At 48.3% G+C, this 16103-nt stretch overlaps 1 protein-coding gene across 1 annotated transcript in view; it reads right to left on the minus strand.

The window, feature by feature from the left end:
• Positions 1–847: 847 nt before the first annotated feature.
• Positions 848–16103, minus strand: part of LOC123760936 (zwei Ig domain protein zig-8-like) — a 337946-nt gene continuing 322690 nt past the window's right edge. Inside the window, exon 8 of the mRNA XM_069331978.1 lies at positions 848–972. Coding sequence (XP_069188079.1) covers positions 848–972 — 125 coding nt within the window. The remainder of the gene's footprint in view (positions 973–16103) is intronic.

Consider the following 16103-nt stretch of genomic DNA (forward strand, 5'->3'; position numbering starts at 1 on the left):
GGACAACACTCACGTGTACTCCACCACTGGAACAACACTCACGTGTACTCCACCACTGGAACAACACCCACGTGTACTCCACCACTGGAACAACACCCACGTGTACTCCACCACTGGAATAACACCCACGTGTACTCCACCACTGGAACAACACTCACGTGTACTCCACCACTGGAACAACACCCACGTGTACTCCACCACTGGAACAACACCCCACGTGTACTCCACCACTGGAACAACACCCACGTGTACTCCACCACTGGTGAGACACCCACGTGTACTCCACCACTGGAACAACACTCACGTGTACTCCACCACTGGAACAACACTCACGTGTACTCCACCACTGGAACAACACTCACGTGTACTCCACCACTGGAACAACACTCACGTGTACTCCACCACTGGAACAACACTCACGTGTACTCCACCACTGGAACAACACCCACGTGTACTCCACCACTGGAACAACACTCACGTGTACTCCACCACTGGAACAACACCCACGTGTACTCCACCACTGGAACAACACCCACGTGTACTCCACCACTGGAACACCACCCACGTGTACTCCACCACTGGAACAACACCCACGTGTACTCCACCACTGGAGACACTCACGTGTACTCCACCACTGGAACAACACCCACGTGTACTTCACCACTGGAACAACACCCAGGACACCACGATGAGTGCCATCACTTGGAACAAACCGGTGTGTTCCACACACCACAGGTGCATAACGGCACTAAAAAATATATGTTGATTTCTCTCTATTTTATTTACAAAAATAGTCAATTTCCCGACAATGTTTTGGTTATCACGTCCCCGAGGGAAGGGTTGTCGGTCATCGGAAGTGAGAGGTGATGACCAGTTGACTGAGGGCGCTGAAGAGTATGATGACCTGAATGGAATATGTCTCGTTGACGGAGGCGTTGTACCCGCTCTGTTGGACGGCGGCCTGGTGCTGACCTGTAGGGTGATGTTTGTTAGTGCTGGGTTAGTACACACTCACACACACACACACACACACACACACACACACACACACACACACACACACACACACACACACACACACACACACACACACACACACACAGGTGCTGACCTGTAGGGGTGATGTTTGTTAGTGCTGGGTTAGTACACACACACACACACACACACACACACACACACACACACCACGAACTCGGGGTGACAAACGCAGGATGACAATCGCGGCTGGAACAAACTCAGAGGATGGGGTGGAACTGGGAGATTGGATGAAGGAAGTACTCCAGCAAATGCGGGATGAATTCAGTGAAGGACTGAGGGTAATGAAGGAGACAGTAGCCAACCTGCAGGATGTACTAAGGGCAGCAAAGGAGGAGATAAGATGCCTAAAGGAGACTCTTCCGCAATACCAGACACAAACCGTGCCTCAGGGAGACAGGAATGCTACTGTGTGCAGGGGCCACCACAACCCAGCTCTCATTTGCTGAAATGCTTAAAAAGAGCCCTGAAGCTAGGTCTGCAGTTAAGGAAGTTGCCATGGAAGTGGCTTCCTCTCAGGAAGCAGCTAGATGTACTAGCCGGATGATAGAGAGAAAAAGAGCAGTAGTAGTAGCAGTAATTAAAGAGCAAACAGGGACTAGCCCAAAAGGAGCGGAGAGACAAGGACAAAAACGCAGTTACCGAGATCCTTAAAGTGGTAAGGATGGAGGAAACTCACCAAAATGTTGAAAAGGTTTTCAGGCTTGGAAAGTACAACAAGGACAGAGACCGAATGATAAAGGTGGTATTCATGAGCCAAATCACGAAAGAGGAACTGTTAGCATGGAAGAGCGGTCTAGCAAATGTTCAGAAGTTCAAAAAAGTATTCCTGCAGAGGGATATGACAAGGGAAGAGAGAATGCAGGCAGCAGATGTGAGGAAGGAGCGCAGGGAGAGAGAAAGGAATCAGAGTACCACAACCCTGGACCCTACAATCCCAGAGGGGAGTGGGGAACCTTCCTCAAACAGTGCAACAGCCACAGGGAGTGGGGCACCACCCCACATTCTACCCAACAGACACCCAACCTGCCCCTTCCCCTGTCAGCCCCCCACTAAGTACCCACCTAGGGCACCCTCCCCCCCACTCACCCCCCTCCTCCCATTCACCCCCCTCCTCCCACTCACCCCTCTCCCCAGGACCTCCCTTCTTCCTCCTCCCCCAAGCCCACTCCTCTCCCACATGCCTTCCCGTCTCCCCCACCCCCAAGCCCTCCATTCTCCCCCACCCCCCTAAGCCCCCCACTGTCCCCCACCCAACTTAAGTCTTCCCCTTTCCACCACTCCTCTAAACCCTCCCCCTCTTCCTCACCCACCTCAGCCCTCCTTTTCCCCCCACGCCCCCCAAGCCCTCCTCCCTCTTCTCCCCTATCCCCCAAAGCCTCTCCTCCCCCATGCTCCCCCAACCCTCCCCCTCTCCCCCCCCAACCCTCCCCCTCTCACTCTTCCCCCCTACCCCCCTTCCCTCCCCGCTCAGCTCGTTGATGCCGTGAGGGGGCTTTGTGGGCGGCTGCCGGAGTGTGATGCTCCTTGGGACAGTCCTCTGTCCTTTTCTAGCCTTGCGCTCCTGCTGCCGTCCTCTCCAATTGTGCTGAGCACCTTTTCCTTTTCCTTCTGTTTCGTTTTTCTCTCCCCTCTTCTCCTATCTGCTTGTCGTTTCCTGCCGACCTTTTGCTTGTTTTGCATCTTTCTTTGGACTTCTTCTATTTTGACGCCCGGGTGCTTGAGGAGGCATACTCTTGCACCCGTAGAACTGTTATACCCGACGTTTCAAGCGAGGGGAACTTTTTATTGTCAATCCCACTTTCGCCGCTGAACCCGATCTCGACGGACCGACGGTTCTTAAGGTGGGGTTTGTGGGGCGTATACTCACGACGCACCCCTAGGGGGCCCCGGCTTGATCGGCGATAGCTTCCTGTTGGGTATCCTGCCTCTAATTGTGGCTCCATGGTGGGTATGGGGGCACATTCGTGGATGAATTTCTTTCTCTTCGTCTCTATGTCGATAAATGTTTCCGTTGTACCCTCTCAGGCTCGTGGGGTGGGCGACCAAGCCCCCGAGTCGGCCTGTATTGGAAGACCAGGCTCTGTAGCTCCCGCTGCGTTGGGCCCCGACCTTGCTCCTCCTTTGACCGTCCTGACTTCTTCCCCCAGCTCCCCTCCCTCCTCTGTGGTTGGGTCGAGCCTCCAGCCCCCAGTGGTGACCGCTTCGTCCCCTGGTGCGGCTAAGTCTCTCGTTGTGACTACTGCGCCTTTTAACCCCTCTCTCTCTGGGGGTTCTCAACGCCGTTCGCGCCCCGGCCGCACTCGCTCGATTCCTTCCCGTACTGCCGCGTATCAGGCCTTGTTTGGTCCCGCTTCATTGGTCAAATACTTTGATCTCCTCCCTCTTGATTCTGCGCCTCCTGACGATTTCTCCCTCCTTCGGCATCTTGTTGATTCCGTGGATGCGTCTGTTACCTTCAACCCCACTCGTCTCGGTACACGTGTCGTTGCTGCTCCTTCTCAGGATGCAGCTTCCCGCTTGGCAGCCTTGTCTTGCCTTGGCAAGATCCCTGTTCGGGTCTCCAAGAATGTTCAGATGAATGCCAGTGTTGGCACTATTCTCCTCCCGCCCCATGTTGCAACCGGTGCGGACTGGAACCTATTTACCCTCAGTGCTGCTCTCTCTGACCTCTCCCTTCTGCCTCTCCCTCGCGCTCTCCTCCTTTTTCATGACACTGTCTTCGACGCTGTCCTCCACTCTATTCCTCGCTCTTCCTCTCGGGGTCCACGGAAGTGCGTTCCCTGGTGGAATGTGGACTGTGCTCGGGCTGTCCACTGTAAGTGTGCAGCCTGGAAGAGGCACCGCCGTCGGCAGATGACTGATTCTTTTCTTTTCTTTCGGAAAGCAAGTGCGGTGGCCTGTAGGGCCATCCGTATGGCTAAATGTGAATGTTGGATTTCTTATGTCTCCACAATTACGTCCGAAACTCCCTGCCATAGATCTGGAAGCGTATCCGCAAGATTGCGGGTAAGTTCGTTCCCGATGTTTCCCTGGTCCTTCACCTCCGTGGTACTCTTGTGGCGGACCTGTTGCAGGTTGCTACCGAACTGGGTTCTCACTTTTCTTCTGTTAGCTCTTTTCTTCATCTTCCCCAATCTTTCCTTCTTCGTAAACCTGTCCTTGAGTCTCGTCCTTTAGATTTCTGCACTCGTCTTTGACTTTCCTATAATGATCCCTTCTTTCTCTCTTAACTTCGTTCTGCCCTGGCCCTCTGCTGTTCTACGGCAGCGGGCTCCGATGGTATTCATTATGAGATGCTTCGCCATCTCCCTCCGTGCACGTCTCAGTATTTATTGAGTGTGTATAATCGGATCTGGGAGTCGTCGTCAGTCCCTGAGGACTGGCTCGATGCCTTTGTCCTCCCTGTTCGCAAACCAGGGTCTCTGGGAACTTCCCCTAAGGACTTTCGCCCTATTGCCCTCACAGGTTGTGTCTGCAAACTCTTTGAACGTATGGTTAACGTTCGTCTGATGTGGTTCCTGGAACACCATCACCTCCACTCCCCTTCTCAATTTGGTTTCCGCAAGTGCCGCAGCACGACAGATGCCCTGGTGAACTTGGAGGTCTATATTCGTACTGCTTTTGCTGCAAGGACCTCTGTTGTTGCCGTCCTTTTTGACCTGGAAAAGGCTTACGACACCACTTGGCGATATCATATTCTGTCCCAGCTTCATTCTTTTGGCCTTCGTGGTCATCTCCCTCACTTTCTCCGCAGCTTCCTCTCTCGTCGTTCCTTTTGGGTGCGCCTTGGTACCGCTCTCTCTGCCTCTTTTCAGCAGTATGAAGGTGTGCCCCAGGGTAGTGTTCTGAGCACTACTCTTTTTCTGGTTGATCTCAATGGTCTTCTTTCCTCTCTTCCTTCAGGTGTCTTCTCCGCTCTCTATGTCGATGATCTTACCCTTTGCTGTCAGGGTGATGATTCGCCTGCCTCTCATTCAGCGCCGGCTTCAACATGCGATTGATGCCGTGTCGTCTTGGGCCACCGATCATGGCTTCAAGTTCTCTACTTCTAAGACTTGTGTCATGTCTTTTACTAGGAAACGGGTCGTTCTTCATCCCTCTTTGTCACTTTATGGTCATCCCCTTGAGTACAAAGATTCCGCGAAGCTTTTGGGGTTATTCCTTGACACTCGTTTGTCTTGGTCTCCCCATATCTCTTACCTCCATGTTGAGTGCTCTAAGGGCCTTGCCCTCCATCGGGTATTGTCCCATACTTCTTGGGGAGCGGATAGGTGCACTCTCCTTGCTTTACATTCCTCTCTCGTCCTGTCTAAGCTCGATTATGGTTGCCCTGCTTACTCATCTGCTTCTCCTTCTACTCTTCGCCGTCTTGATGCTTTGCACCATACTGGGTTGCGCCTCAGTTCTGGTGCCTTTCGTTCGACTCCCGTCCTTAGCTTGTATGTTGACACTGGCTTCCTGTCTCTCCAGGACCGCCGTGATCGCTACTGTCTTCGCTATCTTGCGCGATCCTTACAACATCCTTCCTCTCGCCTCTGTCGTGCTTTAACTTTTACCCCTCCTGCGGTTCCTGTTCCTCTTCACCACCTCCCTCCTTCTGTCCGGTTATCTTGCTTGCAGAGTTCTCTTTCCGATCGTGTTTCTAATGTTTCTTCTCGTGTTGTTCCTTCTTTGCCCCCGTGGAGAGTCCCCCTTCCGCAGTTTTGTACATCCTTGACCCGCATCACAAAAGCTTTTACCCCTCCTACGGTTCTAAAACGCCTTTTCCTTGAGCACTTTTCTTCTCACTTCCGCTCCATTTCTGTCTTCACTGATGGGTCTAAGTCTGCAGACGGTGTTGCTACTGTTGTTTTTCCTGATCGCACTTATATGTGTCGCTTACCTCCGGAGACTAGCATCTTTACAGCGGAGCTTTATGCTATTTTCTATGCTCTTCGTCTCCTGCTTTCTCGTTGTCAGTCTTCCTTTGTAGTTGTTGTTGACTCGCGTAGTGCCCTCATGGCTCTTGGGTCCTTTAATCTGGTTCATCCAGTAGTTGTTGAGATCCAGCGTTGGCTGTTTCTTGTCCACAGTAAATTTAAGTCGGTTGAGTTTTGTTGGGTTCCCAGCCATATTGGTGTGTCTTTAAATGAGCATGCGGATGCTGCCGCCAAGGAAGCTGTCCGCTCTTGTCCCATCTCTCGTAAAGGTATTCCATATTCCGACTTTTACCCGGTTATCCATTCCTCCATTCTTACCCGTTGGCAGGCTTCTTGGTCGTCTGTTACTGGTAACAAACTTCGTACTCTTAAATGTTGTGTTTCCTCGTGGCCGTCCTCCTGCCACTGTAACCGGCGTTGGGAAACAGCTCTGGCGAGGTTGCGTATTGGCCATACTCCCTTAACCCATGGTCACTTGATGGAGCACCGCCCTGCTCCTTATTGTCCTAATTGCATTGTCCCTCTTATGGTCGTGCATGTCCTTCTTGAATGTCCTGACTTCTAGGACGAGCATGTGTCTTGCTGTCCGACCGCACCTCCCGGTCGCCTGTCCCTCAATGGAATTCTTGGTGACTCGGATACTTTTGATATCGTTCGCCTTATGCGTTTTTGTTCTCGTATTGGCATCCTTGGTGATATTTAGCGCCCTCTGATTATTCCACACATTTGATGGTGCTACATACCCTTCCCGGTTTGGTGCCTTCTTTTGATAATTACTTACTTACTTCCCCCCTACCCTCCCCCTCTCACCCCCATACCCTCCCCCTCTCCCCCACCCCCCCAAGTCCTCCCTCCTCCACCAGTCTCCCCATACCAGATCCCCCCCAGCTCCCACTTACCCCAGATCCCACAGGTGCCCCCCAGAGGAGAAGCAGAAGAGAGTCAGTTTCAGGGTGATATACTCGAACATAGATGGGATCACAAGCAGGACAAATGAACTAAAGGAAAGTGCACAAGAAGTGAACTCAGATGTAATCGGACTCACTGAAACAAAACTCTCTGGAATCATAACGAATGCCGTGTTTCCCCTGGAGTACACAGTAATAAGAAAAGAGAGGGAAGGTAGGGGAGGAAGCGGAGTGGCCCTACTCATGAGAAAGGAATGGAGTTTTAAGGAGATGGCTATCCCGGGCTGTGAGGGTTTCAGAGACTACATAGCAGGCACCATGACAATGGGAGGACCAAGAATAGTAATAGCAGTAATATACAACCCTCCACCAAATGACAGAAGACCCAGTCAAGAGTATGAAAACAACAACATGGCAGTTAACACTATAATTGAGAGGGCAGCCTCTGCTGCCTGTAGAAATAGATCCCACCTGCTCATCATGGGCGACTTCAATCACGGAAGGATTGACTGGGAGAACAAGGAACTGCATGGAGGTGACGATACGTGGAGAGCCAAACTATTGGAGGTGGTGATTAGAAACTTTTTAACCCTGCATGTCAGAGAATCCACAAGGATGAGAGGCAATGACGAACCAGCGAGACTCGACCTAGTCTTCACTCTGAACGATTCCGACATAAGAGAAATAGGTTTTGAGGACCCAGCAGGAATGAGCGACCACAGTGTACTGGTGTTTGAGTACCTGATTGAAGAAGGGTTATTGAACTCGAGGAGGGATACCGAAACCAAAAGGTTTGCATACCGAAAGGGAAACTATGAGGGGATAAGAAAATTCCTAACAGATATAGCATGGGAAACAGAGCTCAGGGGAAAGACGGCCCAAGATATGATGGACTAGATCACGCAGAAGTGCAAGGACGCAGAAAACAAGTTTGTCCCAGTCCAAAAGGAAAACAGAGAAATAAAGATGAGAAACACATGGTTTAATCAGAGATGTAGGCTAGCTAAGCAGCAAAGTAAAAGGGCATGGAGAAACTATAGGAATAACAGGACACAGGAGAGCAGAGAAAGATACCAGAATGCCAGGAATGAATATGTCAGGATGAGAAGAGAGGCAGAAAGACAATACGAAAATGACATCGCAAGCAAGGCAAAGACTCAGCCTAAATTGATGCATAGCCACATCAGGAGAAAAACAACAGTAAAGGAACAGGTTATGAAATTAAGGATAGGGGCAGAAGGATTCACTACAAACGACAAGGAAGTGAGTGAGGAATGGAATAAGAAATTCCAAGAGGTCTTCACCTTAGAGCAAGGAGAAATTCGAGAGATAAGAGAGGGAATTGCTAACCAGGAACCACTGGAAGAGTTTAAGATTACCAGCGGAGAAGTAAGGAAGTGTTTACTCGAGTTGGATGCGACAAAGGATATAGGCCCAGATGGAATCTCCCCTTGGATACTAAAGGAATGAGCAAAAGAACTGTGCCTACCACTCTCCATAGTGTATAACAAATCACTGGCAACAGGGGAACTGCCAGATATTTGGAAAGCAGCTAACGTAGTCCCGATATACAAGAAAGGGGATAGACAGGAGGCACAAAACTACAGGCCAGTGTCCCCAACCTGCATACCATGCAAGCTGATGGAGAAGATTGGGCGAAGAAAGTTAGTGGAGCATCTGGAGCAAAGGAACTTTGTAACACAGCATCAACATTGTTTCAGGGATGGCAGGTCCTGCCTCACAGGGTTACTTGAATTCTACGACCAGGCAACAAAAATAAGGCAAGAAAGAGAAGGGTGGGCAGACTGCATATTTTTGGATCGTCGGAAATCCTTTGATAAAGTACCACATTAGAGGCTAGTAAAAAAGCTGGAGATGCAGGCTGGAGTGAAAGGGAAGGTACTCCATTGGATAAAGGAGTACCTAAGCAACAGGAGACAACAAGACAGTGTGAGGAGTGAGGTCTCAGATTGGCGAGACGTTACAAGTGGAGTCCCGCAGGGGTCAGTCCTTGGACCTATACTGTTCCTGATATATGTAAATGATCTCCCAGAGGGTATATACTAGTTTCTCTCAATGTTTGCTGATGATGCAAAGAGGATGATAGTAGGAGGTTACAAGATGACCTAGACAGACTGAGTGTATAGTCCAACAAATGGTTGTTGCAGTTCAACCCGAGTAAATGCAAAGTAATGAAACTAGGCAGTGGAAACAGGAGGCCAGACACAGGATACAGAATAGGAGATGAAGTACTTAATGAAACGGACAGAGAAAGATCTTGGAGTTGATATCACACCAAATCTATCTCCTGAAGCCCACATAAAAAGAATAACGTCTGCGGCATTTGCGAGGCTGGCTAACATCAGAACAGCGTTCAGGAACCTGTGTAAGGAATCATTCAGAATCTTGTACACCACATATGTAAGACCAATCCTGGAGTATGCGGCCCCAGCATGGAGCTCGTACCTTGTCAAGCACAAGACGAAGCTGGAAAAAGTTCAAATGTATGCCACTAGACTAGTCCCAGAACTAAGAGGCATGAGTTACGAGGAAATGCTGCGGGAAATGCAACTTACGACCCTGGAAGACAGAAGAGTAAGGGGAGACATAATCACTACCTACAAAATCCTCAGGGGAATCGACCGGGTAAACAAGGATAAACTATTCAACACTGGTGGTACGCGAACAAGTGGACACAGGTGGAAACTGAGTACCCACATGAGCCACGGGGACGTTAGAAAGAACTTTTTCAGTGTCAGAGTAGTTAACGGATGGAATGCATTAGGCAGTGATGTGGTGGAGGCTGACTCCATACACAGTTTCAAATGTAGATATGATAGAGCCCAGTAGGCTCAGGAATCTGTACACCAGTTGATTGACAGTTGAGAAGAGCCAAAGCTCAACCCCTGCAAGCACAAATAGGTGAGTACACAGCTGACTACACACACACACACACACACACACACACACACAAGGCCTTTAGAAACTTGTGTAAGGAATCTTTCAGAACATTATATACCACATATGTCAGACCAATCCTGAAGTATGCAGCTCCAGCATGGAGTCCATATCTAGTCAAGCATAAGACTAAACTGGAAAAGGTTCAAAGGTTTGCCACCAAACTAGTACCCGAGATGAGAGGTATGAGCTACGAGGAGAGACTACGGAAATATAACCTCACTTCGTTGGAAGACAGAAGAGTTAGGGGGGGACATGATCACCACATTCAAGATTCTCAAGGGAATCGACAGGGTTGATGAAGACAGGCTATTTAACACAAGGGGTAAACACACTAGGGGACACAGGTGGAAACTGAAAGTGCCCAAATGAGCCACAGAGATATTAGAAAGAACTTTTTTAGTGTCAGAGTGGTTGACAAATGTAATGCATTAGGAAGTGATGTGGTGGAGGCTGACTCCATACACGGTTTCAAGTGTAGATATGATAGAGCCCAATAGGCTCAGGAACCTGTACACCTGTTGATTGACGGTTGAGAGGCGGGACCAAAGAGCCAGAGCTCAACCCCCGCAAGCACAACTAGGTGAGTACACACACACACTGGAGGCTGGCTGGCCGACTGGACAGCGCTCTAGACTCGGGGACCTAGAGACCGGGGTTCGATCCAGGCGGCCGGCGGAAAAAAAATGGGCAGAGTTTCCTTCACCCTCAAGCCCCTGTTACCTAGCAGTAAATAGGTACCTGGGAGTTAGACAGCTGCTACGGGCTGCTTCCTCTGTGTGTGTGTGTGTGTGTGTGTGTGTGTGTGTGTGTGTGTGTGTGTGTGTGTGTGTGTGTGTGTGTGTGTGTGTGTGTACTCACCTAGTTGTACTCACCTAGTTGTGTTTGCGGGGGTTGAGCTCTGGCTCTTTGGTCCCGCCTCTCAACCGTCAATCAACAGGTGTACAGATTCCTGAGCCTGTCGGGCTCTATCATATCTACACTTGAAACTGTGTATGGAGTTAGCCTCCACCACATCTCTTCCTAATGCATTCCATTTGTCCACCACTCTGACACTAAAAAAGTTCTTTCTAATATCTCTGTGGCTCATTTGGGCACTCAGTTTCCACCTGCGTCCCCTTGTACGTGTTCCCCTTGTGTTAAATAGACTGTCTTTATCTACCCTATCAATTCCCTTCAGAATCTTGAATGTAGTGATCATGTCCCCCCTAACTCTTCTGTCTTCCAGCGAAGTGAGGTTTAATTCCCGTAGTCTCTCCTCGTAGCTCATACCTCTCAGCTCGGGTACTAGTCTGGTGGCCAACCTTTGAACCTTTTCCAGTTTAGTCTTATCCTTGACTAGATATGGACTCCATGCTGGGGCTGCATACTCCAGGATTGGCTTGACATATGTGGTATACAAAGTTCTGAATGATTCTTTACACAAGTTTCTGAATGCGGTTCGTATGTTGGCCAGCCTGGCATATGCCGCTGACGTTATCCGCTTGATATGTGCTGCAGGAGACAGGTCTGGCGTGATATCAACCCCCAAGTCTTTTTCCTTCTCTGACTCCTGAAGAATTTCCTCTCCCAGATGATACCTTGCATCTGGCCTCCTGCTCCCTACACCTATCTTCATTACATTACATTTGGTTGGGTTAAACTCTAACAACCATTTGTTCGACCATTCCTTCAGCTTGTCTAGGTCTTCTTGAAGCCTCAAACAGTCCTCTTCTGATTTAATCCTTCTCATAATTTTAGCATCGTCTGCAAACATTAAGAGAAATGAATCGATACCCTCTGGGAGATCATTTACATATATCAGAAACAAGATAGGACCGAGTACAGAGCCCTGTGGGACTCCACTGGTGACTTCACTCCAATCGGAGGTCTCACCCCTCACCGTAACTCTCTGCTTCCTATTGCTTAGATACTCCCTTATCCACTGGAGCACCTTACCAGCTACACCTGCCTGTCTCTCCAGCTTATGTACCAGCCTCTTATGCGGTACTGTGTCAAATTCTTTCCGACAATCCAAGAAAATGCAGTCCGCCCAGCCCTCTCTTTCTTGCTTAATCTTTGTCACCTGATCGTAGAATTCTATCAAGCCTGTAAGGTAAGATTTACCCTCCCTGAACCCATGTTGGCGATTTGTCACGAAGTCCCTTCTCTCCAGATGTGTTACCAGGTTTTTTCTCACGATCTTCTCCATCACCTTGCATGGTATACAAGTCAAGGACACTGGCCTGTAGTTCAGTGCCTCTTGCCTGTCGCCCTTTTTGTATATTAGGATCACATTCGCCGTCTTCCATATATCTGGTAGGTCTCCCGTCTCCAGTGACTTACTATTCACTATGGAGAGTGGCAAGCAAAGTGCCTCTGCACACTCTTTCAGTATCCATGGTGAGATCCCATCTGGACCAACAGCCTTTCTAACATCCAGATCCAGCAGGTGTCTCTTGACCACCTCTCTCATAATTTCGAACTCTTCCAAGGCCGCCTGGTTTACCTCCCTTTCTCCTAGCACAGTGACCTCACCTTGTTCTATTGTGAAGACCTCCTGGAACCTCTTGTTGAGTTCTTCACACACCTCTTTGTCATTCTCTGTATACCTGTCCTCGCCTGTTCGAAGTTTCAATACCTGTTCTTTCACTGTTGTTTTCCTTCTAATGTGACTGTGGAGTAGCTTTGGTTCGGTCTTGGCTTTGTTTGCTATATCATTTTCAAAACTTTTCTCTGCTTCTCTTCTCACCCTGACGTACTCATTCCTGGTTCTCTGGTATCTCTCTCTGCTTTCTGGTGTTCTGTTATTCCGGAAGTTCCTCCACGCCCTTTTGTTCAGTTTCTTCGCTTCCATACATGCCCTATTATACCATGGATTCTTCTGTTGCTTCTCGGATTTTTCCCTTTGGGCCGGGATGAACCTGTTTACTGCCTCCTGACACTTTTGGGTAACATAGTCCATCATACCCTGTACAGACTTATCACTGAGGTCTGTGCCCCAAGGTATTTCACTTAGGAAACTTCTCATCTGTTCATAATTTCCCTTTCTGTATGCCAGCCTTTTGATTCCTAGTTCTTTTTTGGGGGAGAAAAGTCCTAGCTCTACCAGGCACTCAAAGTTCAATACACTGTGGTCACTCATTCCCAAGGGCACTTCCATCTTAACTTCTCTTATATCCCACTCATTTAGGGTAAATATCAAATCAAGCATTGCTGGTTCATCTTCTCTCATTCTTGTTGGTTCTTTGATGTGCTGGCTTAGAAAGTTTCTTGTTGCCACGTCCAGCAGCTTAGCCCTCCATGTTTCTGGTCCTCCATGCGGGTCTCTGTTCGTCCAATCTATCTTCTCATGGTTGAAGTCTCCCATAATTAGTAGTCCAGATCCATTCCTGCTAGCAACAGAAGCTGCTCTTTCTATTATGTTAATGGTGGCCATGTTGTTTCTATCATATTCCTGTCTAGGTCTTCTTTCATTTGGTTGTGGATTATATATGACTACGACTATAATTTTTTTTTCTCCATTTGTTACGGTACCTGCTATGTAGTCACTGAAACCTTCACAGCCCTGAATATCCATCTCCTCAAAATCCCAGCCTTTTCTTACCAGCAGAGCTACACCACCCCCACCTCTTCCTTCCCTCTCTTTCCTCATAACATAATAGTCCTGTGGGAACACTCCATTTGTTATCGTTTTCGTGATCTTTGTTTCTGTGAGGGCTATTATGTCTAGGTTTTTCTCTAGTACCCGTTCTCCAAGCTCATTTGCTTTATTTGTAATTCCATCTATGTTATTGTACATCGCTTTGAGGCTCACTTTCTTCTGTCCCTTCTCAAATCGCCTCCTTGGTGAGTGTTCTGCTGGTGGGGAAGGCTGTTCCATGGGTGTGAGGACCTGTGAGGTGGATAACAGGGTCTCAGAGGATACTGGGATGAGGGGCGGGGGATCCACTGAAATGGGAGGGACAGGGAGGGTATGGGGTGAAAGGGGAGGGAGGACGGGAAGGAAAGGGGGGGAGGGAGGACTCGGGAGGAGGGGAGGGGTAGAAGGGTGGGGATTGGGTGTGGGGGGAGGGAGATTTGGCTGAACATTTGAGTGGGGGCAGGGAGGGTTTGGGGTATGGGGGTTTTCTATGCAGAGGAGGGAGGCGGGGTTGTCCTCCCTTCTGGTGTTACTGGGTAGCTGGTTGTGGGTTCCCCCCTCGCTTCTGGGGGTGTTGTGTTTGGAGCTGTGACTTCCTGGTTTTCCCCTCTCGCCCTGCGCCTCTTCCTTGCTTCTGCCGCCACGGCTGTGTGTGTGTGTGTGTGTGTGTGTGTGTGTGTGTGTGTGTGTGTGTGTGTGTGTGTGTGTGTGTGTGTGTATGTGTGTGTGTGTGTGTGTGTGTGTGGAAAAACAAAAATTAGTTAGTAGAAGTTGAATGCTACATAGCCTTCCCGGTTTGGTGCCTCCCTTTGACAATCAACTGTTACCTTAGTAACAGGTGATTGACAGTTGAGAGGCAGGCCGAAAGAGCAGAGCTCAACCCCAGCAAGCACAACTAGGTGAAAACACACACACGTACGGTTTGACATACGTCAAAGGTTCACGACTACTACTGTCTCATTGATTCATCACATTAATGTTATTTCCTTGTGTATCAGGTCGATCTGTGCCTGGTAAGTAAACATGAACCAGTTTAACTAAAGCAGCGATCATCTCATCTGTCTCAAACATTTAAAACACTGAACAATTTCTTCTTCAGGTCAGATGTAACACAAACAAGGAGCAAAGGGTTCAAGCTCAACAAGCCACAATGTTGGACTGAGAACAGCAGATGCTTGTTCATCCACAAGGTTATAAATCCATGGAACCGCCTACCCGCCGAAGGCATAAATGCTGAAACTCTGTTAAATTTTATAATCCAACTGGAGAAAATCTTTAGGGCAAATGGGGGCAAACTTGATGTTTGCAATAAAAGCAAACACCAAGTTAGGAACAGTCAAAACTATTTTGTTATTTTATTTTATTTATTTATATATACAAGAGTTGTTACATTCTTGTTCATCCACCAGCACACGTCTCAGTGTTTAATCCTAATTAATCCTAATATTCCCCGGAATACGACCCGCCAAATCGTTTAACAAACAGGTACCCATTTACTGTTGGGTGAACAGAGGCTGCAGTTAAAGATTGGCGCCCAGTAAATCCGCCCCGGCCAGGATACGAACCCAGAGCAAAGCGCTCGCGAAATGCCAGGCGAGTGCCTTGCCACTTCGCCACGGGAACGGCTAAAGTTAGGCTAAGTTACTGCGAAGTTACGATAAGTTACTGAGATATTACGATACATTAGTGCCCCCGAGGAAGAAAAGACTAGTGTGTGGGACCTAAAAATTGGTCATAAAAAACGGGAATCACAGAAAGTATTTTGTGTGTGTATTTTAGCTCATCAAAGGGCAGAGGAGCCGAGGGCTACACAGAGGAAAGAGGACTACACTCTCAGGTAAAGTTAGTGAAAACCTGCAACGATTTTCCGCGGATTTTAGAGCAGAAAATTGCTGAATACCCCAGCACTCTAGCGCCGCGCGGCCGTCAAAGGAAAACGTAGACACGTTTATTGGGAGACTGTAGCAGATGACAAGCACGTGATTCCCCGCGCTATCTTACATGGAAGTATTTACCTTATATCTGTAACTTTTAAACTTAGATATGGCTTCGACACACACTCACAATATATATTTATCTATCTCTCTCTCTCTCTCTCTCTATCTCTCTCTCTCTATCTCTCTCTATTTCTCTCTCTCTCTATCTCTCTCTCTCTCTCTCTCTCTCTCTCTCTCTCTCTCTCTCTCTCTCTCTCTCTATCCCTCTCTCTATTTCTCTCTCTATCCCTCTCTCTATTTCTCTCTCTATCTCTCTCTATTTCTCTCTCTCTCTCTCTCTCTCTCTCTCTCTCTCTCTCTCTCTGTATATATATATATATATATATATATATATATATATATATATATATATATATATATATATATATATATATATATATATATATATATATATATATACATATATATATCTTTGCAATTAATATTATTACTGCTGAAATCGAAAGGTCAAAATAGGTATCGTTACCTAAATATATTATTGGGGTTAATGTAGAAATATTATTGTTCTCCTCTGACTACGAGTAGTAAATATTACTTCCTTCTTCTGCCGAGGATATGTATACGGTGACAGGCAGGGTGTTGACAGTCAGGGTGTAGACAGTCAGGGTGTTGACAGTCAGGGTGTAGACAGTCAGGGTGTTGACAGTCAGGGTGTTGACAG

This window comes from Procambarus clarkii, chromosome 3 (assembly GCF_040958095.1).
Source record: "Procambarus clarkii isolate CNS0578487 chromosome 3, FALCON_Pclarkii_2.0, whole genome shotgun sequence".
Lineage (NCBI taxonomy): Eukaryota > Metazoa > Arthropoda > Malacostraca > Decapoda > Cambaridae > Procambarus > Procambarus clarkii.